Raw genomic sequence first — 27,602 nt, 5'->3', positions numbered from 1 at the left:
TTGCAGCAGACTACACATTCTACTAGCGTCTGCTAGGAAAGATAACCACCACATTTGCCTGTTTATAGTCCACCACTCACTGGTGCACTGCAGTTGGTGTATATGAGTAATAGAGTTTAACAGCTTGTAAGACGATATTGGCCAGTCTAGTGTTTATCATTGAAAATCTGCACATACTGGCTGCTTTCAGAGAAAACAGGGCTTAATGCATGTCAAATAAGATAAGCCTGTGCATACTGATTAGCTTGTGCAATGCAAACACGCTAAACAAGGACGACATGTCGTATTTTATAATGTTTAAAGGGTCTCTTGTACTGGGATGACAATTTATGCATAAGCATTTAGCCCTGTTTTCCCAAAACGAAGCTAAAAATGTATTTTTTATTAATGATTTAAAAAAAAACATCTGAACCTGTGCTTTAAGACACACTCTTTATAATTTTGAATGGATTGTGTCCATTCAAAACTTGCAATATAAAAAGCTATAACATAATTTTTTAAACTGATGTGCGTCTAAACTTATACAACAACGAACACCTACAGTGACGTCAGCGCTTTGATAAATTCCTGCAACCATTTATTCGCCACACGAACACTAACTAAAAATACGAATGCTTCAGTTATAGGCTACTATTCCATCTGTCCGCAACCGCATATCCGCATCCGCAAAAAATAAAACAAGTAGAAATGCACTGCACTTATTCCATTCATCCGTATCCGCACGCGAATAGGCGTCCGCAATAGAACGCTCAAGTGAGCATTCTTGGGCTACTATTCCATCTATCTGTAAATGTATCCGTATCCGCAAAATATACGGACGCTATATTCCATTTATCCGCATACGTCGAACGTATCTTTATTTTTGTATATGGATAAAACTAAAAATTATAATTATTGAGATAATTATAATGAAGGACAAGCTGCTAAGCGTGAATTTAAGTAGATATAAGGTACAAATCATCGTTCTGTCCGTAAAAGGATACAAATGGTAAATACCTGAAACATCTTCTTTTAGTGCCTTGGCTATGATTTTCCATACATTTAAACTTTAAAGTATAATCAGAGTCACGATATGCAGAACTGCGTTGGTTGTATAATTCCGGGTATTTTTTCACGAATTCGATAGATTTTCAGTTTATTTTTTAGATGACAGCTACTCTCATCGTGCTAAATGCCGTCCCTATCTCGTCCGCATCCGTTTGCGGATAAATGGAATATAGCGTCCGTATAACGATTTTGCGGATACTGACGCGGATACGGATGCGGATGCGGATTGGTGGAATACTAGCCTTATTTTAGGAAAATATGTACGAAATATCTTCGTCACAATCGGCTCGGGCGCTTATTTGTCTTTGCTGCATATTACTGATTAACAGCACTAAATGACAATTCTATACTTTATAAGCCGTACGGCTAGACAATCTCAATAGGAAAGGCTATAATACGTACAGCGCCGTAAGGCTAGCCTATTGTCTAGCCGTACGGGGCCGTACGGTTAGCCTCTTGTCTAGCCGTACGGGACTGTACGACTAGCCACTGCCTTTAGTTATTGGAGGTTCTTATGTATTATACCCAGTCGCAAGTGTTATAGGCTATACTCAAATCTTTTCGTCCGTCTGTTATTGGATACTGTGATGGGTTATGTATCACATTCAATGTTTTTTTTTTGTTTATAAGACAAAATCAGATTTTTTTTCAAAATACCTTCCTTTTAACTAATTTGAAAGCATTTTTACAGGTCCATTCTTGCGAAGCAATAATGCAAGTTAAAGAACTGGTTTTACAAGTCCCTATTCGATATTTATGACATAACTATGACTAAAATCTTCAGAATAGTTCAAAGCACGAAATGAATATCTTTCTGTTGGACATGAGGAAGTGGACCGAATATCGATGACTGGATCATTTTCCACGAAGGCACATAAAACTACAGTAAAGTTCCGCTACTTTCAGCTTGGTCTTAATAGCATGTCGGACTTCATAATTAACAGGGTATTTTGTTCTTTATTCAATACTTTGGGACCACGCAATCTTGAAAAATTGCAATTTACAGTGTTCAATGTGGTCTTAATAGCGGTACTCTTCTTGTACTAGGAATCGCTGCGTGTTTTAGTCATTATCTTTGAAATCCTTTTCGAAGCTATCATAAAAAACATTTATACTCGTGTCACGCCAGGGTGACATCACGTCAGGTTTAAACACAATAAGTAAATACATATTGTTATAACGTTTAAATATTCGTTTGACTTCTATTTTTCATTTCAATTTAATAATCCTATAAATGTTTTGTTTTTGGTTGTCATATCTATTTACCATTAACGATCCGCAACTGTTTTACCTTTACGTATCTTTGCAATGAAACTGTTATAGCGACAACTGTTTCATTATAGCTGCTTGCATCACACGGACACCACTGGGACCCGGTATGTCGGTATCAAGTATCACAGAGTATACATATATAAAAAAATAATTGGGTCATGGGGACCCAGATACGAGGTTTAAAGTAAAAACATGTATATGTTATTTGTCTGCAGAAATAACTAGATATATTAAGTTTTGAGTTATATATAGGTTGTTGAAGGTAATTCGCATAAAACACGCTATTTTTCAGTTGGATACTAGCATGGGAAAGGGAAGTACCCAACACTCCGGAAATATATCACAGACCCTATAGTTAACCCAGTATGAGTATATATATATATATATATATATATATATATATATATATATATATATATATATTAAATCGATTGTAACGTTTAAGGTTTAAACAGGGTGAGTTTGTTTTCTTAAACGATCGATGTCATAAAATAGGTTGACCATGTTGACCATATATTTTAAACTTGTCATCAGCTGAAGGAATTGTATTGCCAATCAGTTGAGTTACTTTGCAAAATCGGACCGGCATACTTGAGCGTGTGAATAACTTAGAAAAGTATTTGCTGAAACGTAATGATACGAATATAAAGATGTAGGGCAGTATAAAATAACAATATGTTTAAGTCAGCAGAACGCTATTAATGGCTAATGTAACACAACAAGACCTAAATCAACTAACCGTCAAGGTTGCATAAATAAGCCTCTCATGGTGGATATAAAAAGCCACAATTGTTTTGGATTTGAGTTGGATTAAATGACAGAATTAAATGTATTAATAACATGGGAAATCCTCGTCTATCGAAACATTCCGTCATTAACAACAAGTGACGACACTTTTTATTTAATAAAATAAAAATAACTGGGAAATCGACATGGGTTGTGTAGTTTGACTTCAAACACGAAAATGACAGTATTTATGTTATAATATATTATACGTATAGTGTGAATCTCAAAGTATTATATTTAGTGGAAACGTATGTTTGTGTCTTTTTTGAATATAAAAAGATTCAATGTTGTTTGTACAAAAACAGTTCAGCTCGAGTTAAACTAGCATATACATCGGATTCATTTTAATTTTGAATCGCGGGCTAGGCCCTTAAGGATCTTGCCGCCCGCTATATTTTTAATTATTAGACAAAACTATTATACAATCTCCAAAGTTACTGAATGTACTATTAATTAGAATATTGTGTGGACTTGTTAATAAGCCGAACAAAATATCAATGAAAAGTCCATCGGACTTGTGTTCGAAGTGTCATTCCTTCAGACAAAGTTAAATTGCCATAGTGAATAATCTTTTGGTTGTTGTTATTAGGGAACAAAAATACGTTTGAAGAGGTAGAGAATAAAAAATATACAGGACTGTAAAAAAGGAAATATATAAATATATAGTTATGAAAGTGTCTATAGGAGAAAATATGCCTAATTCGACTAAACCAGTTAATTCAACATAACATCGTTCCGATATATAAAAACAGGAACGCCAGCTTGTTTGTTTAGTTTGTCGAGCATGTTTGCATGTTTTTATTATAATTCACCTTCGTATGTAGTCAGTACGTGTGTCATTGTACTCGTCTGCCTGGATTATAAGAACGTTCAATGCCAAATATTTCCATTCTCATAAGCGCTGTTCTCCGTTGAAGGCTGGGCAAAAATCTTGCTAAGAGTGTCAATAATATCAGTCGGCTTTCTGCAAACCAGAAAACATACATTAGAGGGTTGAGACAGCATGTTAAAACATTAATCGCTTGACATATTACTTCAGTTTTGTCATTTTGTTGGAGCGTAACCTGTAAGATCATTGCCACAAGACCAAACGTTTCGGTCACTAGGATTGCGAAAAGCGAGCCGCTTGTTCGACGCTGGGACCTTGTCTGCAACAAATCGCGCGACATACAGTTCACCCTCCTGCTTTTATTCCGAATTACAATTTTAACTTTAATATAACATCCTAACGACACCATGAACAGAATTGTGAATAAACCCAAGGTCTCATACTGGACTTCTGACCGCTGCTGAAACGACGCAGCCAGAACCAAAAACGTTGCAGCCAAAAGCCACAAACACACTGTAACGATTCTTATAACAAACGACCTCTTGATTACAGAGTTAATGTGTGTCGCAGTAATGAAAAGGGCCCGCTCGAAACTCATCATACACGTTGTGATGAATCCGCACATCACAACAAAATTTGATGCTTGGAGAACAAACCTACGCTCGATGGCAGGCACAAGAGCCACACGCACAAGATAGAATACGTCGATAATAAGCAAGGCTCCAGACAGCAACCGAACGTTTTGGGGTATTCGTTTCACTTTGATGATCACCACCAACGATAATATATTCCATGTTATTGCAAGAAATGAGATTATCATCAAAACGAACTGATCCAACTCCATGTCTTTTATGTCCGAATTCCGTACAAACAAAGATACTGATTTTAAATATTTTATTTCTATTATTTATCGCTCTCCTTATAATTCTTCAAGAATGTTTTGTGCTTTTATTCTAATGAATTGTATTATAATAACATATTATCATATTATAGTAACAGTCTTTGCGTTCACATCTTGAAGTGAATTGTCATTGACAATCGTCTTATTTATATGACTGGATTATTGCAGCGTTACTTCATTGGTCGTACTTGTTAATACGCGCTAATGAAATTTTGTTACCTTTGACCATAATCTGCGTGATATTGTTTCAATCGACGCCTCTGCAAGTTCTAATAATAACAGCAACTATGAAAATCGATTCAGGGAGTGATTTTTCAAAGTTTTAAGCAAAAAAACGAGACTGAAGATGATAGGGAAAAAAGCCCTTCATTCCATGTAATAATAATTAAACAACATCTGACTTTTATAAAGATTAATACAATTATTTAATTAATAATGAAGAACGGCTTGCAAACATATGGGAAGTTTAAATATCTAGTAAGTGAACATAAATAATGTTCAAGTTTTCGATCCACCTTAATGCTTTCAAATACATTTCTTTCGTTATAGCATTTATCGTAGGGAAGAAAAAGCAAACGGTTTCATCAAAATTGTGTCAGGTTTCTATTTCATTGACAGTTTTTCAGCACAAACTCGGTGCGCATTTCAGCACGGATAAAGAATATGTGCAGAAAATGCATACTTCATGGAAACGCGGCTTTTTTAACAACAAATAATTAAAAACGAAATTCTAACCGGTATACGGCACTCACTCTGTAAATATTAAATTTAAATTTGATTACAATAATAAAATAAATAAAACAAATAAAATACAAATATGATGAACAGCTTATAATATTAAAACATTGGTTAAACAAAAAATGTGTAACAAGACTAGACGACTTGAATAGAACACTTTAATTGAACAAAACTTATTCCATGGCTTGACATTATGTGAATGCTTCAAAATATTTTCGAGATGTTGACTACAATTTTCATGAAGAGTAATGAACAACTTTATAATCTTATAAACAAACGTTGCAAATAAAAATAAGGTAAATTTATTATTAATGTCTAGCTTCAAGCTATAAAACCAACTTTTATAATAACTTGACAAAAAGTGCTTAATGCAAATGTAATTCGTATATGTTCCAAATTGATATACTAGTAGACGTAGAACATTTTAAGTTTGCTGATTACAAATATTTTCATAGGAAATGTAGTATTTTCTATGTAGTTTCCAAACAGGATACACTGGTTTTTTACAGAATGTTACGTTAACCATTATGCCGTATGTAGCGCTATATTGTACATGCTAACACCAGAGTACCACGAGTTCGCTCCTTTTTAGGAATATGGCCATCCTTCAAAATCCGATTCAATACTATTATCACGCTGCTATATATATTGTTACACAAATCCGATTTAAGCGGATAATGTTGAGTACATTTAAATCACTAAAATCCGATTATATGCTACCATACCGGATTTTGGATAAAAAAAGCAATTATGGAATAATCGGATGTTGTTTTTTTGATAATTGAATAAATGCTAAATGAAAAAAAGATGAATAAGGTACAATCCAAACTGAGGCTGCACGAATATCATATTGAACGGTCTCTCTAGAAGATCTGCTCAATAAAGGTGGATGGGGGAGTAAAAGCTCAATACCTCGACACACACACACACACACATTAATTTAAATATTAAAATGATGTTAAAGAAATACGCCATACCACTTTTAATCACTCATTTCCGACACAATGGTTGTTAGAACCCAATATTCTCTTTAAAATGCAACACAAACACTTCTTTAATATATTCAAATTTATTTGTTCTATCAACTGCATCTGGAAGAATGTTTCTTTCTGATTATGTCTAAAACGCAGAATTGATCCTTTTTATTAAACGACTGATTAATATTGATTGACCCAATTGAAATCCGTTTTTTTATATGATAGACCTTCCAAAATGTTAAAGGTTATATGAGAAACATAAATATACATTTGCAAACAAATCTCTGAGAACACTTTTTAGAAAGAGCTGTAATTTAATTATGACAAAATCAGTATCTAGAAAAGTGATGTTTGGATAATTTTATAAGTATAATTACCTTATTTTTCCAGCTGAATTATTCAGGAAATCCCTTTTAAAATGTATGAAACTGTGAAAAGGCTCGTGAAATATGTATTTCTCTGATCAAAAGTAATGAACTCAAAGAAATGATATATTGAAACAAACGAATAACGTATATTTGTGCAGGTTAATGCAAGGCTGGCTGTTTCAGAGTCCATTCTGGACACCTGAACCAACAAAGGCCTATCTTACATCTGTGCCTATTATGAGTAGAACTTAGGCTTAGCTTGTCTATAAACAATATGAGCCTAAATCTTGGAAAACCAGGCCTAAAGCATGTGGGTTAAGTGTCATCCCAGAAAAGTATTGTGCGGTTGGCATAGGCTGATTAGGGACAACACTTTCTGCCTACACTGGATTTTCGTTTGGAAGACACCGCCTTCAACCGAAAATTTACATAAAAGCGGAAAGTGTTATCCGGACTGCAGACTGCACAGGCTAATCTTGAATGACACTTTACACGCATGCATTAAGCCCAGTTTTCCCAGAACCAGACTCATATCATTTGTCATTGATGTATTTATGGGTTATGCACCTGATGTCGCAGGTTAATCCTCACTCAGGAGTACATGTTTTGCCCATAAAACAGACTCAAAGGTTTCCTATTGGCCAAAGGCTTTCAATCAATAGAGCCGCGTTCTGAGAAAACTTGGTTAAATGCATGTGCGTAAAGTGTTGTCCCAGATTAGCCTGTGCAGTCCGCACAGGCTAATCAGGGACGACACTTTCCGCTCTTATGGTATTTTTAGTTTCAATGAAGTCTCTCCTTACTAAAAATCACGTTTAGGCGGAAAGTGTCGTCCCTGATTAGCTTGTGCGGACTGCGCAGGCTAATCTGGGATGACACTTTACGCACATGCATGAAGCCCAGTTTTCTCAGACCAAGGCTAAAAAAATCCATAATTAAATATTTTGAACAAATAAACAGTTAACAATTACTCACGAGATGCCTATTTTTTGACAAAATTTGACAACCTGATTTTTATTCCTTGCTTAATAGTTTTCAGCAAAAATTTTATATGGTTTTTATCTTTGCAACATAACTATAACAACATTCAGTTAGTGCCGATATTCATCAATACAATGGGAATCTCTATAGTATTGTTTTAATTATGATTTTGAAATTGATCTCATTGTGTCATCTTTTTCTTTATAAGGGCAAGATGATAGTGTTGGACCTGATAGCCGAGGGAAAGCTCGCTATACGTGAAGACCCAGTCCTTCTATGGTCAGCCCTTTATCTGGTGTATGCTGCACAAATTTTGGAGGCACCATGGAGCTGTTTGGAAACATAATGCAATAAGACTTATTAATTTCTGACTATAAATAAATAATATTTATTTTCGCGGAAACGAGCGTTGTTGTTGTTTATAGTTCCTATGGATACGATAACGGAATATTTCAGTCGTTTTCGTTATGTACGGAATACGGATTGCCTCGAATGAAATGGCTATATTATAAGCTTACGAAATTTCCGTATCATGTGAAAACACGTCATCTCCTTCTTCTGCGATCAGTGTGAACGTTCACATCGACAACAAAATTATTAAGTTAAATCGCAAATCGTCTTAAATAATGCCCCGTGGAAGAAAAAGGAAATTAACGGAAAAGGTGAGGGAGTCCAGTGGAGGACGATTCCCAGTTCCTTCAACCGGATCCAGGTCGACGTTTTATCGATTTCGAAGAGATATTACGGGCATCTAAAATTGTTCTTCTAATAGCAATACACGTAACGTTGAGAGGCACGTTGTTAGCGGGTAATCGGCGTCAACTCTAAGTTGCCCGGTAAACGAAAATGCACAAGTTCAATCTCTTGCTTCGTCTATCAATCAGGGTCAAACCATGTACGGTTGTCTGGAGTTAACGCGCTTATCAAATGATGACTTGGCTGCACACGTGCCAGCCTCATTTAAACAACAAATAGCGAGAGGCGAATATGTCAATTTGGCCATACTGTTAAAAAGTGACTTCAAATTTCTCGGCTTTTTGTAACGGTAGTGTTTTGAAACTTTCGGCCCAGGGCACACTTGAACAGCGGCAAAAGGAGTGCAAGAATAAAATCCAAAACATCGAACTTTGGTCAGACGCTTTCTTGTTTTATGCGTCTATATACCTCATCAGCCAATAAAGTGCAAGAGATTATGCTTTACATGTGGACCATTCGCGAGTGTGCGTCACGTTAGGGGGATGGGGGGGGGGGTGCATGGCGAGAGTATGACGAACAGTTTCGTCTGCGCCAGGCCTTGCACCCTACGTCTTGGGCGTCGATCAATAATGATCTTTGGTGGCCATGCGTGCAAACAAGGGCCCCATACTGAGGACAGGGGACGCCAAAAGCTAATTACTCGTGTCACTATCATAACGAGGAACACTGCACGTGGCCCTACTGTCGGTTTACACACGCATGTTCAGAATGCGGATCTCAACATCCGGTCATTAACTGTCCTTTGCGACCCCGCCATATCAGCGTCACGGGGGCGCCCCGTTTTCAAAGGGGACGGGGATTTCATCGATTTTGGTCACGGCCCCAATGGCGCAGGAAAAATCGTGGCACCCCAAATAGGTTCTAAACCTGACGCTATTTTTCCTTGTAACCATGACGTACTTAATCTCGCAACATCGCCGGTGAATATCAAAATATTGCGTGAATATTTAGCATTGCATAATTCTTAAGATCGAGTTGATCTTTAAAATGGTTTACAAATGGGTTTTCAATGCATTATAACGGCCCCAGAGTCAATAGATTTAGTAAAAACTTGAAGTCTGCAATCAAACCACCACTATCACGTTTGGCATTTTTGTTCTGGAATTGTCTTGAAAAATTATGTACAACGTAACCATTTAGTTCTACATCAGAGTCCGATTTATAACATGATTCGTACAGAAAGCAAATATCATATTTAGTCAATGTCTTACAAGTCCTCACTCTCCTTCTTACCCTGCGTCAAACCTTGAATGTTCCACGATAGTACAGACAGATAATCTCCCGCGAACCCCTACTGCTGCACCGGATGCCCATCAATAAACAGCGTGTCGCACGACGCCGCTTTTTCTGGACTTCCGGAGGAAGCATGTATCTGATATAAAAGCCCTCAAGTAATACCCATATTCCACTCATAGTTCCAAATCGGTAAACAAGTTCCGTCATACAAACAGCATGCTCAAACGATCCCCAGTGAGTCAATGCGGCGAACTTAGTTCCTAATACGTATACCTATCACTTGAATGATAAACAAGGCAATATCTTTTATTTAATTATAGTTCCTAATTTGTGTGACTTTAGAACTTTCATTAAAATAATAGCTAAACGAATTTAATCTGAAAATAATCATTGAGTTACGCAAACACACAATACAAATATTGTAACAATTTATTTAGAGGAATACAGAGAAAGAACAAAACAAAGATAAACAAAACAAAGTTAGACATATATTATAGACGTAAATACACGGCTGAGCCGGGCCGGACAGTGATAATCGGCCTACAGGGACCATAACGGCCCGAGGGCCGTTTCCGACCTGGAGCCGATTATCTTCCACAATCCTTATGAATTCAATAGATTACGCAATTTATGACGTATTTCTGTGACGTGATTTCTGTGACGAAAAACACCAGTTTTAGCTATTCGGACGTGAAAGGTTTACTGTAGATTTATTTTAAATATTTTTGAAGCATCGAACGAAAACAAAAACGTATTTCGGGTTGTACATTTGTCGTGCATAATTGGAAGCTTTGATAAAATTTTTGTAATCGCTTCGACAAGTCATTCGATTTTGTAAATCGTGATTTTGGTGACAGTGGTTAGCATTCGCTACAATCTTTTAAAAAAGTGAGATTCAAAATGAATATAGAACACGGGCAGAATAACAGAAAACGGATTGCACATCGTTGTTATTTTATCATTATAAGCATCGGATTAAAGTTGTCATTGAGGTAAGTGTGTCTTTTACTTTTTAAATTTTGCTGTTTGGTGAATCCTGTTAAAGCTCAAATAGAGGCATCAACCAACTGTTTATGACATATTTAAACACAAAACTATATTAATATGTACGAGACATGTTTGTGCAGATAAATTAGACACGCATTGCACACGGTAAACAGTTTTATGTTTTAGCCCTATATTGGTATTGAACATTATTATACTTGTACGTGCAGAAGGAAAACGAAACCAGTGTCTGCGTCGGAAATTCATGAGCGTGGTAACCAAAGTTCATAAAGTACATGTATACGAGTTGTTGAAGTCTCTAAAATAACGGCTTTGTAATAAAATAAAGGCTGGTATGAAATTTGATCAGCCTGGTCATCGGAGATTGGAAATAACAACTCAAATACTGCCTGTGCGATTTGAATTGTTCATTTAACGAAGGACTTCCGAATAACAAAGCAATATGTTATAGTTTGAATAGCGATATAATGTTGGGCAGCCCAGAATCGCATTTTATAAATTTACAACGCCTTTGATCTGATTTTCTACGGAAACATTTTGGCCGAACTTCGGCTGCGTTTTCAGTTTCCATCACAATAGTTCCTTACTATTTTCCTACTGCTTTGTAATCAATTATACAGTAAAATAAAGGCCGGCGAGCACACAATGATATATGTCCATGTACACACACAACACATTTCATCAAAATCGCCGCCCTTCCAGAATCCTAACTAGTTCAACGCCAATATCAAAGAACTACAATATAACCAATCTTTGCAGCCAAGCATTCAGCTCTCTCGCCTACAAGATGTCTCTACGCGAGAAGACGGTTCCATCTTTTAGAACGGCATGGTGCAACGCTCAATGTATTGCCCGACGCTGCGCTAGCGACAACTGGCATCATCTGTGCGAGAGCATCCAGCACTCAGCCGACTGTGGGAAAGTGCGTGGCATGTACTGCGGTATCACGATGACAGCTTGCTCCGGTTGGATTGCAACACGCAAGTCCTCCACTTGGGAGACGATCACTTGCCACGTCAAAATATGAGGAGAGCTATTAAGAGCTATACCCAAAGGTTACTGCTGTCAGTGAGACCGCAATCGAAGCTATCAGTGACCCGACGGTAACGGACGAGCTTGACGCCTTGCCAAATGTCGAAACGATTGCCAAATCATTCGACTCGCTGATATATGGCGAATCCCCAGGAAGTGACGGCATCCATCTTTATGCGGAAAAACCACTCTACTCCAGCAACTGAATAATCATCTCCTCTAGTGCTGGGAGGAAAGCCCAGAACCACAAGACATGTGAGATGCCACCAGTTACGCTATACAAGAACACGGGTGACCGGAGTGACTGTAACAACTGCAGAGGCATCTCTCTATTGAGCGTGGTTGGGAAGCTCTCATAGTCCTAAACCGACTCCGGAACCTCGCAGCAAGGATATGCCCTATGTCCCAGTGTGTCATCTGGGCCGGCAGATCTACCACCGACACTTTTGAGGTAGTACATTATAACCGTTACTATGGTTTTAACTTTGTATTTCCGGGAACCTATGTTCTCATGAGAACTATGGTTCCCAAATGAAAACCACGGTTATTGCAAGCGGTTCGACGCATAATCCCAAGAAACTAGGTTTTTCATGAGAACCTAGGTTTTCAAATAAGAACCTATGCTATCGCCGTTTGATGCACATTTCATGATAACTTGGGTTCTGGTGAAAACCTAGGATATCGAATTAAAACTTGGGTTCTGGAAGCCATGTGTAATCTTCAACCCATTACACAATTGTCGATATTTGCCAAAGGGCGAAGAATTACATTAAACAAATAAAATATATGTTGGCTTTAAAACTTATGGCGAAAATAACACATTATCATCATGATTGATAAAAATAAATAAAAAAAAAATATACAAATAACACTAAAATAAAAAAATCCTTCAAAAATAGTCGTACGTAAGTACTTCACTTCAAACAATTTCTTCGCAACCACGTTTAATTAATATATTTCTTTAATATTAATCATGTTCTATTTACCATAGTGTACCCACCGTATGCATGATTGTTCACAACCGAATCAAAAAATATTTAGCCTGAGTGTTTCTTTCCAAAGTGAATTCAATGGAATTTGAATTGAAGCAAGAAGGAAAACGCTGTTTGTTTAAATTTAATTTAAATCAAGAATATTTTTTTAGAAGAAGCACTTGCTGGATTGCAAACGTTTGAAGAAACACACATTTGCATTGGTTATTTAACTTCAATACAGATATCAAAACAGATATCGAGAAGTGTTCATGAATTATATGATAACACATAATCATTTATATAAAAGAATATTTCAAGTTTTATTATAATTATAATGATTTATTTTCAATAGTATCTTGTTTTTAGTAGTACTGGTCAATATATATAATTTCCAAAAATTCAATACATGTTAACTCATGAAAGTCCGGATTGTCTCATCAACTTTCCGGTTGCAAACAGGGCACAACTTCACGTCACGTGCACAATCGATACACATCACGTGATGCGCGCATGGCAGAAACAACGCGTTTGATTGGTTTGTTTTGCATTTGTCGCAAGTCAACATGCTCCTTAAGCGTTTATTTTCTTCGACAAATGTATCTAGAAATATAAACATAACAATCAACTAATATTAAATAAAAATGATCCATTATAGTGTAAACATATTTTGCTAGATGTTATACATTTATATTGCACAAAAACCTATGTAATGTTTGAGATAAAAAATCAAAATTCATGTGGAAATTGATAGAATTCCTTTAAAAGCATTTCGGAAAGACGAACATATTAAAAATGTTTAAAGTATCTCTTCATTGCATCAAAATGTATGCGTCTCCAAATACTATCACTCACGTGGATCAATTATTTATGTGGTGAAAATTAAGGTGGTTTAATTTAATTTATTATATCATACATGTCTATTAAATTTATTAGTTGATTGAAGAAACAGTGAAGCAAATATTTTACTTTGATGTTGAACACATAAAAACATAATAACCTGACATAGTTCGACATGATTTTTCTTCAATGTCTTACTGAATCTGATCTATTTCATTTATTATATCATCAATGCTAGGGCAGAACACAAATAAATATATATATATATATATATATATATATATATATATATATATATATATATATATATATAGGTGTGAAATCTATTTAGTTATTTTGAAAATTAAGGAATCGACCATTTAAATCCCATATATAATACCATAATGACATTTAACAGTCATTACAAATAGAACATAGTTATTCTTTCGATTTGTTTTTATCAAGGACATTTTATTACACACACATATCTTCAACGACCCCGAAGTTCAGTTCATGTATTTGGATGTATATGTAAAATGTAAACAAACTTGAACGCTAAATCTATGGTTTTACTACACATAAACATTATAGTTCACATATGTAGTTTTATTCTTTGTTGTACTTGTTAAATAGAACTGTTTCAAATACAAACCGTCCAGTTTTAAGCGTTCTACGGATGTGTCGAACAGGTCTGCGGAAAAGCCCATTTCTGTGCAAGATGTTTTCAGCGATAACAAGTCAAAGCCAATGTTGATTGCGTTAGGACTTGCCGGTGGTCCGCTGGTTGTATTCTAGATTAAGACATGCATATAGCTCAAACAAATTGTCGTATTTGCTCTTTTTGACATATTGTTACCTAAACTGTACACATGTTCAGTTCATGACGGCCAATCGCGGAATTGCGCTTTTGAATAATTACATGAATTACACAGTTATCGTTTAATGATAAACTTACATTATGTAAGTTACATATTATTATAATTGTCATATTTACTGTTAAACAATGTAAGAATATTATATATATGCAACGATCGTGTTGAACGATGTTTCTGTTTAAAAATAAAATTAACCATTCAAATTTAAGATTGAAATCGGCTGAAAAGAAATCTGAGTGCAAAAAAGGTCGCAAAGCTCCTCAAAATAAATTTATTACTGACCGTAGATGCCACTTCTTTAAAGACATGTATAAACGTTATTACTTGATGTTCGATCGTTCACATTATCATTACCAGCATTGTAGTTGCTGCATTTGTATTTCGCTTTTCTCTATCGAGGACAGTTTCCCCGTTAACTATAACTGCATATTCACAATGCGGGAACCACTTGTAGTGCTCAGTCCAGGGGTCATCACTTTCATCCCAGTTTTGTAGTCCACCGCCACAGGAAAAACAGCGAACCTCGTCTCCAATGCCTGAAGATAACAAAAACATCATGTTAGAACCAACGTATTTAACACGTTCTTGGATGCGTACGCTGGATGTTTATTCGTTAATATAAAATGATATACTTTTATTAGTTAATACATACACGTTACGTATGTTCACATAAATGAAAGATATATCACACGATAATCTACTAAATGAAAATACACTAATATTTTAAATGAATTGAACAAACAAATATATAATTTGATCATTCATATTTTTAAATTACTTATGTATTTGTTTTATCAATAACGACTGTCCAATAAATATAAATATAAAACAAAATTAAACACTACGATGGTCATAACCTGTGTAGAAAAAACCAGCTTCGGCTATTTCCTATGGAGTTTAAGTACAACGGAAGTTGTTGTTTTCGAACGTCAAAAGGCGGGTGTCCAGGGTCCTGTACCGGGGATATTTGTAGACTTGATGTCATGCGTAATAAAGAATACTTCGTGGCGTGTAAATTATCATGCACATTGTACAATGTTCTATAAAAATACATATTGCAAATTAAATTGTTATACTTTACACTATAGATGGCTTAAAAGTTCCTATTGGCGCTTTAAACGAACATAACAAAGCAAAAAGCATTTTGAATCCGCGATTCCTTACCGATTCCCTCTGGGTGACATTGAATGCCATTTTCTGCCTTTATCGCACTGATTTCTTCCTGTTAAGAGAGTTTAATCTTTTACATTAAAGTTGTTTTTAGCATTTCAATCTTATGGTAAAGAAGGAGGACATCAACACTTAATAACAATTCAATGAATGTATCGTGTATTAACAAATATAACAAAGTTGGACCATATGTTAATCATTTGGAGGGTTGACTAAGGGTACAACTTTACATATTAAATAGATATTGATCAAGTAAGTACAACAGTTTGAAAATAAAATCCCTAAGCGTGTTAGTTTACTAGCTGATGTTTCAGTCCTTCTGGACCAAGCAAATCCTTTAAATACGGACATGTCTTTGCGTTCTTAATGTGTTCAACCAGTGGGTTATCCGCTATAAAGTACATGTTTATGCACGAAACAAAATCGTAATATACATCAGACAGCGAAAACACAATCAGAAACCTGCATACGTTTAAATGAGAAATAAAAAGCATAGCTCCGTCTACATAATATTCCTATTTTTGTGTTTTATCATATCATCAATATTGGTATAATGAGATGAAGAATTGTTTTCGATTACCATAAGCTGGTACTGTATAAAAGAATCCAGCGATGGTACATTCCTCAGCAGTCGGCGTTGTGTGAGACCAGGCCGAAAATGACTGCAATCTACTCACCTCCGTGCTGTATCTAGGATATCTTGGAGGTTTCAGTGCCATTGCAACAGGTACACTTTGCCTTGGTTGCGTGTCTTGAAAGGTGCGGTTGGAAAAACATTCTGGCATGTACCTACGTTCACCTTTACTCCTTGGGTTAATTGGCTGAGCATTGTAAGAGAACCTTTCTGCCGATTAGCTTCTGGCAACGTTATTAATTGTTGAATAATTGGAGAAACTGGAACTTGAAGCACAGTCGGTTGGTGGGTTCGATATCGTAAATCCTTGATTTGTTATGCCCTCTCTGCGTGACGAAAATCTAGACCATGATGGAGCAAGTATTGCTTTATCTGAATCCAGTTTACCCAATGAAATACTAATACCATGTTTCAATGCGTAGTTTGGTCCTTCGACCGGACAATTTTAGCATGCAGTATTCATCTTATGAGATGATCTATATGCATCGATTTAATAAATCTTGTCTATTTAATCCTCAGTAAATATTTATTATATACGTTCACGATTAATTTATCTTATAGTCCAACTACATAACATTAAAACTGGTTTATTTTTAAAAACCTGTACACTCATTTGATCAAGAATTGACTATTAAACTATGGTTCATGACTTCTTTCTCCCATGTAGTAAATAAACGTATCTTCAGCGAAGGCGTCGTGGTCGTTTAAAGTTGGTTCCGTTAACGGCCGACTAAATTTACAGAGCATGTTTTGCAAATCAGTATGTGCTTAGCTACGCTCAGGACGGTAACTCACTACGCTGGGAACGATTACCGCTGTCTGTCTGCACTGCCGACGACCAATGCTTAGGAGCGTCTGCTCTACTACTGCAGTGTGTGTATTTACCAGCTTGTAAGACGACATTTGCCAGTCTAGTGTTTATCATTGAAATCTGTACATATTGGCTGCTTTCAGGGAAAACGGGGTTTAATGCATGTCAAATAACATTAGCCTGTGCACACTGATTAGCCTGTGCAATGCACACAAGCTAATCAAGGACGACAACAGCGAACAACTTCAGTGCCTTCAGCGCTTTGATTGTTACACGATTTCGGTCCTTATTCCAGTTTTTATGGCCACTGAAAGTTATGTATCGCGTAAGTTAACTTTAAACAGCAATGTTTTTGCTTTGTTTAAACACTTTGCATAACCTTTGCTGCGTGTTATGTGAATCATAATGTCGCTACCCGAAATCAAAACAGCGATAGCAAAACAAAAAAGTCCAAGTATGAATTTAAAATGGTTGATTTTTATTTTAAATAAGAATCCCCTTTAATTTGTCATACAGTTATAACGAATGAATACATTGAACAATCAAATCATGAATTGTAAAGACTCTTTCTTATCAGGACAAACCAAAATAGCACAATCAAAATAATTTTAAAAGCTGTGTTCCAATATTAACAATAGAACTATGTATTGGCTTAAGCTTGATATATCAATCATGCGCCAAGGCATGAAGCACACTTCAATGAACGAATTATAAATCCTGAAAGGTTTTCCATGTGCTTTCAAGTCAATTGGTTTGCGCATTTCAACAAAACAACTATTGAATTTTAGTAAATTGATTTTGAAATGCTAATCTCACATTATGTGTTACATAAACTATGGTAGGTTTGATCGCTTACGTTCAAAATTAACAAATGCACATGCCATTACAACTCATAATTATGCATAAAACACGTACAATGATTGGGGTTTGTTATTTTTAAAACAAATTGAATGATATACTATACTATGGAATAGATAAAATGTAAGCACTTTAGTTGGGAATGAATTTTTATTAAACATATAAGTTTCATTTAAGTGATTGTTTTTTCGTGTGAATGACTAATTCTTGCGTACCCCTGGTACTAATTTTATTTGTTTTCCAAATTACAATTCCATTGCATGTACCTGACTATTATTTGGTCATATTTAATGACTTCATAATTATAGATTTTCATGAATATATTTTAAACAACAGGTTTAACTTTCCTTTCTAATGTTCTAAATCCGGTCCGAATATTTGTTATTTAATAAAAGGATCAATATAACAGAGAAATGGTATTATATCATTTAAGATTGCTGTTTGCTTTTAATATTGATTTCATTACAACATATTGAATGATATACTATACTATGGAATAGATTAAATGTAAGCACTTTAGTTGGGAATGAACATTTATGTAACATTTAAGTTTCATTTAAATGATTATTTTTGCGTGTGAATGACTAATTCTTGCGTACCCCTGGTATTCATTGTATTTGTTTTCCAAATTACAATTCCATTGCATGTACCTGACCATTATTTGGTCATATTTAATGACTTCATAATTATAGATTTTCATGAATATATTTTAAACAACGTGTTTAAATGCTCTTTCTAATGTTCTAAATCCGGTCCGGATTTGTTTTTTAATAAAACGATCAATATAACAGAGCAATGATATTATATCATTTAAGTTTGCTGTTTGCTTTTAATATTGATTTTGTTACAACATCAATCATTGAAGGATGCAACAGTTTCTATTAAAATGGAGTTTTCCAAAAGTATTTGTCACTTAGAATTAAGTATTAATAAATAAAGAAGCCCAGTGCAAATTCTAGAGGTTCGATAACTTTGCAAGCACATTGAAACCCTTCATTTAATCTCCCTAACCCAGCGGTTTAACATTATATACAGACGATAACGGTATCTTGAATATTTATATGCACATTGATATGGAACATTAGTACACATTTTGCTCGAGTTCGATTGGGTTATGGAAGTCACGAGTTCCTATTTCTATGTCTGAAATGTACATAGGGCGATTTATTTCGTAATTACATTTCTTAAGTTATGAATCCCTCAAAATCTGCAGTCAGACATTCTTCAAAATGGTTAAATTCTTTCATTCGTTTAATAGTATATATAAAATTGGACTCAACTAATCTTCTTCTAGAAAATTACAGAGTAGCGTCTTATCTCTTCATTTCAATCAAGAAATAAGAAGCCCAATGAATATGCTGTAAGTCGCAAACTTATATATGGTTTTACTTTCATTTAACAGTTAAATGCCAATATCAACCCGAGTCAAGTCAGCATAGAGACGGTTCGTAGTTAAAATTCTTTGTTCACATGTAATGCAAGATTGTTATTGGTTCGAACATTTTCGAATTTAATAATTCAACAAATTTCAACATATTTTGCTTTTTCAAATAATAATAATCAATATACAAGGTTCTTATTTCTGTATATAGTTTACATTCAATTGCAAAGTGATTCTCATCTTCGAGCATATAACAACTATTACCATGTCTCTCTTCATACGAAATTGGAGAAGGTTTTGAACATGCAGTCTATGTAAAGATACACAAAGTCTGCTTAAGACAGTTTTAAGCTTTTTTTGTTTTAAACCTTTTAGATAAGGTTGCTTTTTAATACCACAGTAGTTACATAAGACTTAGCTCTGGACGAATTATTTAGCTCATTTTGCCGGTTTTGTAGAAATTGGTCATGTAATCGTAACTTTAACACAAACAAAACACAGTTACTGCTGTCAGTGAGACCGCAATCGAAGCAACCAATGACCTGACTGTAACGGAAGAGCTTGATGCCTTGCCAAATGTCGAAACAATTGCGAAATCCTTCGACTCGCTGAGCTGTGGCAAAAACCCAAGAAGTGACGGCATTTCATCTCATACCACTTAATGCGATAAGACCACCCTACTCCAGCCACTGCATGATCTTCTGCTCTTGTGCTGGGAGAAAGGCGCAGTACCAAAATACATGCGAGATGCCACCATAGTCACTATATACAAGAACAAGAATGACCGGAGTTACTGTAACAACTACAGAGGCAACTCTCTGCTGAGCATGGTTGGAGGGTCTTTGCTCCTGAACCGACTTCCGACCTTTGCAACAAGCATCTTCCCTAAATCCCGATGTGCCTTCTGGGCCGGCAGATCTACCACCGACATGAACTTCAAAGAACGCCAACTGCAAGAAAGTGCAGAAAAGTACTTTATGAGGTAGTACATGATAACAATAATAGATTTTAATCATTTCTGCAACGTTATCACTGTATAGAGGCGGCGGTTCGGCGTCAGCAGATCTGTCAGTCACGAAAATAATTACTTTCCGGAAACAACTAAAAGTGAAGGAAGAACAATGCGCAAATTACATATTATATGCACGCATGTATTATACGTTTAGTCATAACACACTTTATTTAGATACTAGTAATTTGTTCAGAACAGTGATTGTAGTATTGAAGATGTTGAATCTTACGAATGTGTGCCGAGTTCAAAATTAAACAATTGTGCTTTCGGAAAAGCTTGACTTTGAAATATCGAACCGTCGGAGTTTACGAATATTGGGCCTTTCGAATGCGGCGGTCATCAAATAATTCACTTAAAATTGTTTATACGAAATTCAATGTGGGAAACTGGTCAATGAGTCTATAAAGCTGTTACTCTATATTGTAGGGAATAGTAAAAGAGTCGTCAGCATTAACTGTTGTCAACTGTGAAAAATATAACTACACTTCAGATAACAAGGCAAGCTCACGAGAACAGAGACAGAATATACAAAGTTATCGGACATCATTATAAGAAACATGAATATATCCTTAGTGATTCCAATTGTGTACATAAAATTATAAAACTAAAACGGCATATCAGTACCATCTTCGCTAAAAAAAAACATAATAAAACATGGACATAGAACAACAAGAAGAAATAATTGACAGGGAACTGAGTTCAAAGAAATATCGTTCGTGCAGGCAAAGGTGTGCATGTTTGATTTGGCACAAGATTCCAATCTACAGCGAATTCAAAGCTGTCGATTGCAATAGTTGCCATGTTACTGAAATGCAAATGCATTAATGAACATCTGTTTGGATCCGTGATGTATGTGGTGGTTTATCACTTCCTTAGTAAGATGAATCCGACAGGTATTCCGGTTTGGTCTGAAACATCAGCTGACATTGATGAAATAAATTAATTTAAAAATGGTGTATGTCGATATTTGCCAAAGGGTGAAGAATTACATTAAACAAATAAAATTTATGTTATCTTTGAAACATATGGCGGAAAAAAACACATAATCATCATGTTTGATAAAAATGTATATAAGAAAAATACAAATAACACTAAAATAAAAAACAATCCATTAAAAATAGTCCTATGTAAATACTTCAGTTCACACAATTTCTTCGCAACCACGTTTAATTAATATCTTTCTTTCATATTAATTATGTTCTATTTACCATATTGCACCCACCGTTTGCATGATTGTTCACAGCCGAATTAAAACATATTTAGCCTTAGCGTTTCTTTCCAAAGCCAATTCAATGGAATTGAATTGAAGCAAGAGGTAAAACGCTGTGTGTTCAAATTGACTTTAAATCAAACATAATCATTTTTAGAAGAAGCACTTTTGAAACATTTGAAGAAAAACACATTTGCATAGGTTATTTAACTTCAATTTTATAGATATAAAATAGATATCGATAAGTGTTCAGTAATAATATAATTGTATATTTCCAAATAATTAATACCAGTTAACTCATGAAAGTCCGGATTGTCTCATCAACTTTGCAGTTGCAAACAGGACACAACGTCAAGTCACGTGCACAATCGATACACATCACGTGATGCGCGCACGGCAGAAACAACGCGTTTGATTGGTTTGTTTTGCATCTGTCGCAAGTCAACATGCTTTGTAAGCGTTTATTTTCTTCGACAAATGTATCTAGAAATATAAACATAACAATCAAGAGATATAAAATAAAATGACCCATTACATTTTAAGCATATTTTGCTAGATGTTATACATTTATATTGCACATACACCTATGTAATGTTTGAGATAAAATTTCAAAATTCATGTGGAAATTTATAGAATTCCTTTAAAAGCATGTCGGAAAGAAGAACATATTAATTTTTTTATAGTATCTATTCTAGCATAAAATGTATGCGTGTCCAAATACTATCACTCACGTGATCAATTATTTATAATCTCAAATTAAGGTGGTCTAAAAAAATATAATATCATACATGTCTACTAAATTTATAAGTTTATTGAAAAAAAGTAAAGCAAATATTTTACTTAGGTGTTGAATACATAACAAGATAATAACCTGACATAATTCGACATGATGTTTCTTCAATGTCTTTCTGAATCTGATCTATTCCATTTATTATATCATCAATGGTAGGGCAGTGGTTACCTTAAATCAGAACACAAATATATACACAGGTGTGAAATATATTTGGTTATTTTAGAATTTAATAATTCGACCATTTAAAACCAATATATTGTACCATAATAACATTTAACAGTGACTAAAAATAGAACATAGTAATTCGTTCGATTTGTTTTATCAAGGACGTTTAATTACACACACATATCTTCAACGACCCCGAAGTTCAATTCATGTATTTGTATGTATTTGTAAAATGTAAACTAACTTAAACCCTACATCTATGGTTTTACTACACATAAACATAAGAGTTCAAATATGTAGTTTTATTCTTTGTTGTACTTGTTAAATAGAACTGTTTTAAATACAAACCGTCCAGGTTTAAGCGTTCTACGGATGTGTCGAACAGGTCTGCGGAAAAGCCCATTTCTGTGCAAGATGTTTTCAGCGATGTAAGGTCAAAAACACTGTTGATTGCGTTAGGACTTGCCGGTGGTCCGCTGGTTGTATTCTAGATTAAGATATGCATAAAGCTCAAACAAATTGTCGTATTTGCTCTATTAGACATATTATTACCTAAACTGTACACATGTTCAGCTCATAAAAGCCAATCGCGTAATTGCGCATTTGCATAATTACATGAATTACACAATTATCGTTTGATGATAAACTTACATATAATTATAATTGTCATATTTACTGTAAAATGATGTAAGAATATAATGTTTATGCTTCAATCGTGTTGAACGATTTTTCTGTTTATATATAAAATTCAATATTCAAATTTAAGATTGAAATCGGCTGAACAAATCTGAGTGCAAAAAAGGTCGCAAAGCCACCCAAAATAAATGTATGACTGACCGTAGACGCCACTTCTTTTTCATTAAATAAGATAAACATTATTACTTGGTGTGCGAACGTTCACATTATCATTACCAGCATTGTAATTGCTGCATTTGTATTTCGCTTCTCTCTGTCGAGGACAGTTTTCCCGTTAACTATAACTGCATATTCACAATGCGGGAACCACTTGTAGTGCTCGGTCCAGGGGTCATCACTTTCATCCCAGTTTTGTAGTCCACCGCCACAGGAAAAACAGCGAACCTCGTCTCCAACGCCTGAAGATAACAAACATATCAGGCTAGAACCAACGTATTTAACACGTTCTTGGATGCGTACGATGGATGTTTATTCGTTAATATAAATTGATATACTTTTATAAGTAAATACATACATGTCACGTATGTTCACATAAATGAAAGATATATCAAACGATAATCTACTAAATGAAAAGATAATAATATTTTTAATGAATTGAACAAACAAATATATCATTTGATCATTCAAATTTTTAAATTACTTATGTATTTGTTTTGTCAATAAAGACTGCCCAATATTTAAATATATAACAAAATTAAACACTACGATTGTCATAACCTGTGTAGAAAAGTCCAGTTTCCGCTAGTTCCTGTGGAGTTTTAGTACAACGGAAGTTGTTATTTTCGAACGTCAACAGGCGGGATTCCAGGGTCCTGTACTGGGGATATTTTTCGACTTGATTGCCTGCATAATAAATAATAGTTCATTGCGTGTAAATTATCATGCACATTGTACAATGTTCTATAAAAATACACATTGCAAATAAAATTGTTATACTTTACACTAGAGATGATTTAAAAGTGCCTATTGGCGCTTTTAAACGCACATAACAAAGCAAAAAGCATTTTTAATCCGCGATTACTTACCGATTCCCTCTGGGTGGCGTTGATGGCCATTGTCTGGCCTAATCGCACCGATTTCGTCCTGAGAGTTTAATCTTTTACATTAAAGTTGTTTTTAGCATTTCAATCTTATGGTAAAGAATGACATCAACACTTAATAACAATTCAATTAATTTACAGTGTATTAATAAATATAACAAAATTGGACCATATGTTAATTATTTAGAGAGTTGACTAAGGGTACAAATTAACACATTAAATCGATATTGATCAAGTAAGTACAACAGTTACAAGTTAAAATCCCTAAGCGTGTTAGTTTACTTGCTGATGCTCACCGCTTTTGGACCAAGCAAAGCCTCTAAATACGGACATGTCTTTGCGTTCTTAATGTGTTCAACCAATGGGTTATCCGCCGCGCTAAAGTCTTTAAGCCCTATTCCGCAATGGAAGCATCTAATAAGGTCACATTTTCCTGCAATACAAAGTAAAAACTTCATAAAAGAATAGCTCAATATGTGTCTTTCTCGTGTGATGTACATACAGGAGACGTGCATGCAATACAAATAAGAACAACGACAAAGAATCGTGTATTAATGAATTGTCCAATACGGTTGTTTCATGTTCATGTTAGTGAGACCAAATACCTTGGCAAATACCTTGGCACACATCAGACGGCAAAAACACAATCAGAAACCGGCATAAGTTGAAATGAGGTATGACAAGCATAGTTACCTCTCCTCAATATAACTTTTTGTGTGTTTTATCATATCCTTGCTTTATGAATAACAAGATGAAGAATTGTGTTTACGTTAAACATATGCTAGCTACCTGTATAAAAGAATCCAGCGATGGCACATTCCTCAGCAGTCGGGGTTGTGTGAAACCAGGACAAATATGACTGCATCCTGCTCTCCTCCGTGCTGTATCTAGGATACCTTGGAGGTTCCAGTACCATTGCAACAGGTACATTTTGCCTTGATTGCGTGTCTTGAAAGGTGCGGTTGGTAAAACATGCTGGCATATACCCACCTGTAGTCCTTGGGTTCATTGACTGAGCATTGTGAGAGAACCTTGCTGCTGATTGGCTACTGGCAACATTGTTAACTGTTGAATAACTGGAGTAACAGGAACTGGAAGCACATTCGATTGATGGGTTCGATATCGTAAATCCTTGATTTGGTATACCCGCCCTACGTGACGAAAATCTGGACCCAGATGGAGCAAGTATTGCTTTATCTGATTCCATGGAGGGTTTCTACTGAAATACTTAGACCATGTTTCAATGCGTAGTTTTGTCCTTCGACCGGACAGTCTTTAGGTACAGTAGCCATCTCACAAATGCATCGATGTAATAATTATTGTCAATTAAATCCTTATAAGATCCTAATTATATACGTTTACGATTCATTTATCATTAATAAGTCCAAATACATAACATTGAAACTACAAGTAGTTTGTATTTAAAAACTTTAAAACATTCATTTGTTAAAGACTAAACTATGTAACTATTTACCTATATATCGATATATCTCGCAATTGTTCGCTTTAATTTGACACAATCAATATATCATGTTACGTCGATGAGTCCACAATGAACGTCAATTTTTAAAGACGGCTTAATTCCTATATACCCCGTCGGTTGTCGGCAATCAACCCACTATCTTCTTCAGAACCTTTGTGGCAACAACGAGTTCAACGGCATTGTTTTTTTAGACAACGTAAACACAAAAGATGTTTGACTTTTCAGTTTTGTGATAACCTTTGTTTCCAAGATAAATCTCTCCTGAAAGTAGTATTCATCGAAAGTAAATCTTTAGTTAAAACAGCATCGTTTCGCTTGGTTTAGCCACTAAGCTTGTACGTTACGACAACAGCACACTAATCACACTTTCGTTAATCATTCTGTCGTCAACCGAATACAAAAAACCTTAAAATACCCGTATGAATAACACATAATTGGGTGAATTGTTAACAATTATCATCGTGGCGTGGTTAAACACTCACCACTTGTGTCAATGACGAATCAATACATGTATATTGATTGTTCACATGTATAGTATTTTAAAATCTACCATATCAGGTTAAAGTATGATTCGTTATCACAAAATAAATTGTTAGGGCGTTTTGCCAATATTAATAATACATGCTTTAATATACGGTAACAGAATATATGAATTATGCGCCGAAGCACGCAGAAAACTCCAATTAACGAAAAATACATTCTGAAATATCGCAAATACATGATTAAAGCTAATCTGACTCAAAGTTAAGAAATGTATTTCCATTCATATTGACTATGCTATGCTTTTCCATACTACGCTATACTGCACTACAATGCGCTACACTACACAACACAACGCACAACTACAAAACCAACTCTACTCTACTCTACTCTACTCTACTCTACTCTACTCTACTCTACTCTACTCTACTCTACTCTACTCTACTCTACTCTACTCTACTCTACTCTACTCTACTCTACTCTACTCTACTTTCTCTACTCTACTTTTCTCTACTCTACTTTTCTCTACTCTACTCTACTCTACTCTACTCTACTCTACTCTACTCTACTCTACTCTACTCTACTCTACTCTACTCTACTCTACTCTACTCTACTCTACTCTACTCTACTCTACTCTTCTCTACTCTACTCTACTCTGCCCCTACCCTACACCGTACCCTACTCTACTCTACCCTACCCTACTCTACTCTACTCTACTCTACTCTACTCTACTCTTCTCTACTCTGCTCTACTCTACTCTACTCTACTCTACTCTACTCTACTCTACTCTACTCTACTCTACTCTACTCTACTCTACTCTACTCTACTCTACTCTACTCTACTCTACTCTACTCTACTCTACTCTACTCTACTCTACTCTACTCTACTCTACTCTACTCTACTCTACTCTCCTCTACTCTACTCTACTCTACTCTACTCTACTCTACTCTACTCTACTCTACTCTACTGTACTCTACTCTACTCTTCTCTACTCTTCTCTTCTCTATTCATCTACAAATATTTTATATTATAAGATTGTATAATATAATAGTATACACTTACTTTTGAATTTAATAAATTCCCCGTAACTTGTACATGTTTTTCAAGCACTCGGCAAGTTCGTATATGACAATAGAATACGTGTGTTTGCGCTTGACATTGCAACAAAGCAACTATCTACTTTTAGTTAAGCGAGACGGCTATTTTATATTTTAAAAGCTAATTGTAAAACCAAGTTGTTCGGATCATCGATTAAAATGGTCGTGATATCCGATTT

At 35.2% G+C, this 27,602-nt stretch overlaps 1 protein-coding gene across 6 annotated transcripts; it reads right to left on the bottom strand.

Annotated features, from left to right (window-relative positions):
* Positions 1 to 18,636: 18,636 nt before the first annotated feature.
* On the bottom strand, positions 18,637 to 27,514 carry LOC127850144 (baculoviral IAP repeat-containing protein 3-like). Of its 6 annotated transcripts, XM_052382966.1 has the most exons (11): positions 27,389 to 27,514; positions 25,838 to 26,107; positions 25,153 to 25,582; positions 24,660 to 24,796; positions 24,349 to 24,406; positions 24,041 to 24,166; positions 23,540 to 23,721; positions 22,976 to 23,114; positions 22,541 to 22,630; positions 21,959 to 22,152; positions 18,650 to 20,397 (listed from the first exon to the last, which is right to left on the bottom strand). In XM_052382966.1, the coding sequence occupies exons 3-10, from the start codon at positions 25,568 to 25,570 to the stop codon at positions 21,962 to 21,964; spliced, it is 1,341 nt and encodes a 446-aa protein (XP_052238926.1). In that variant the 5' UTR covers positions 25,571 to 25,582; positions 25,838 to 26,107; positions 27,389 to 27,514; the 3' UTR covers positions 18,650 to 20,397; positions 21,959 to 21,961. The 6 variants fall into 6 exon arrangements, with proteins under 6 accessions (XP_052238927.1, XP_052238926.1, XP_052238923.1 ...); XM_052382963.1 differs by lacking the exon at positions 27,389 to 27,514 and having other exon boundaries at positions 25,153 to 25,590; positions 25,838 to 26,291; XM_052382965.1 differs by lacking the exon at positions 27,389 to 27,514 and having other exon boundaries at positions 25,153 to 25,579; positions 25,838 to 26,291.
* Between the last annotated feature and the right edge of the window lie 88 nt (positions 27,515 to 27,602).

This window comes from Dreissena polymorpha, chromosome 11 (assembly GCF_020536995.1).
Source record: "Dreissena polymorpha isolate Duluth1 chromosome 11, UMN_Dpol_1.0, whole genome shotgun sequence".
In the NCBI taxonomy this organism is placed as follows: Eukaryota; Metazoa; Mollusca; class Bivalvia; order Myida; family Dreissenidae; genus Dreissena; species Dreissena polymorpha.
Note: the sequence above shows the minus strand (reverse complement) of the source record. Positions and strands in the feature narration are given on the sequence as shown.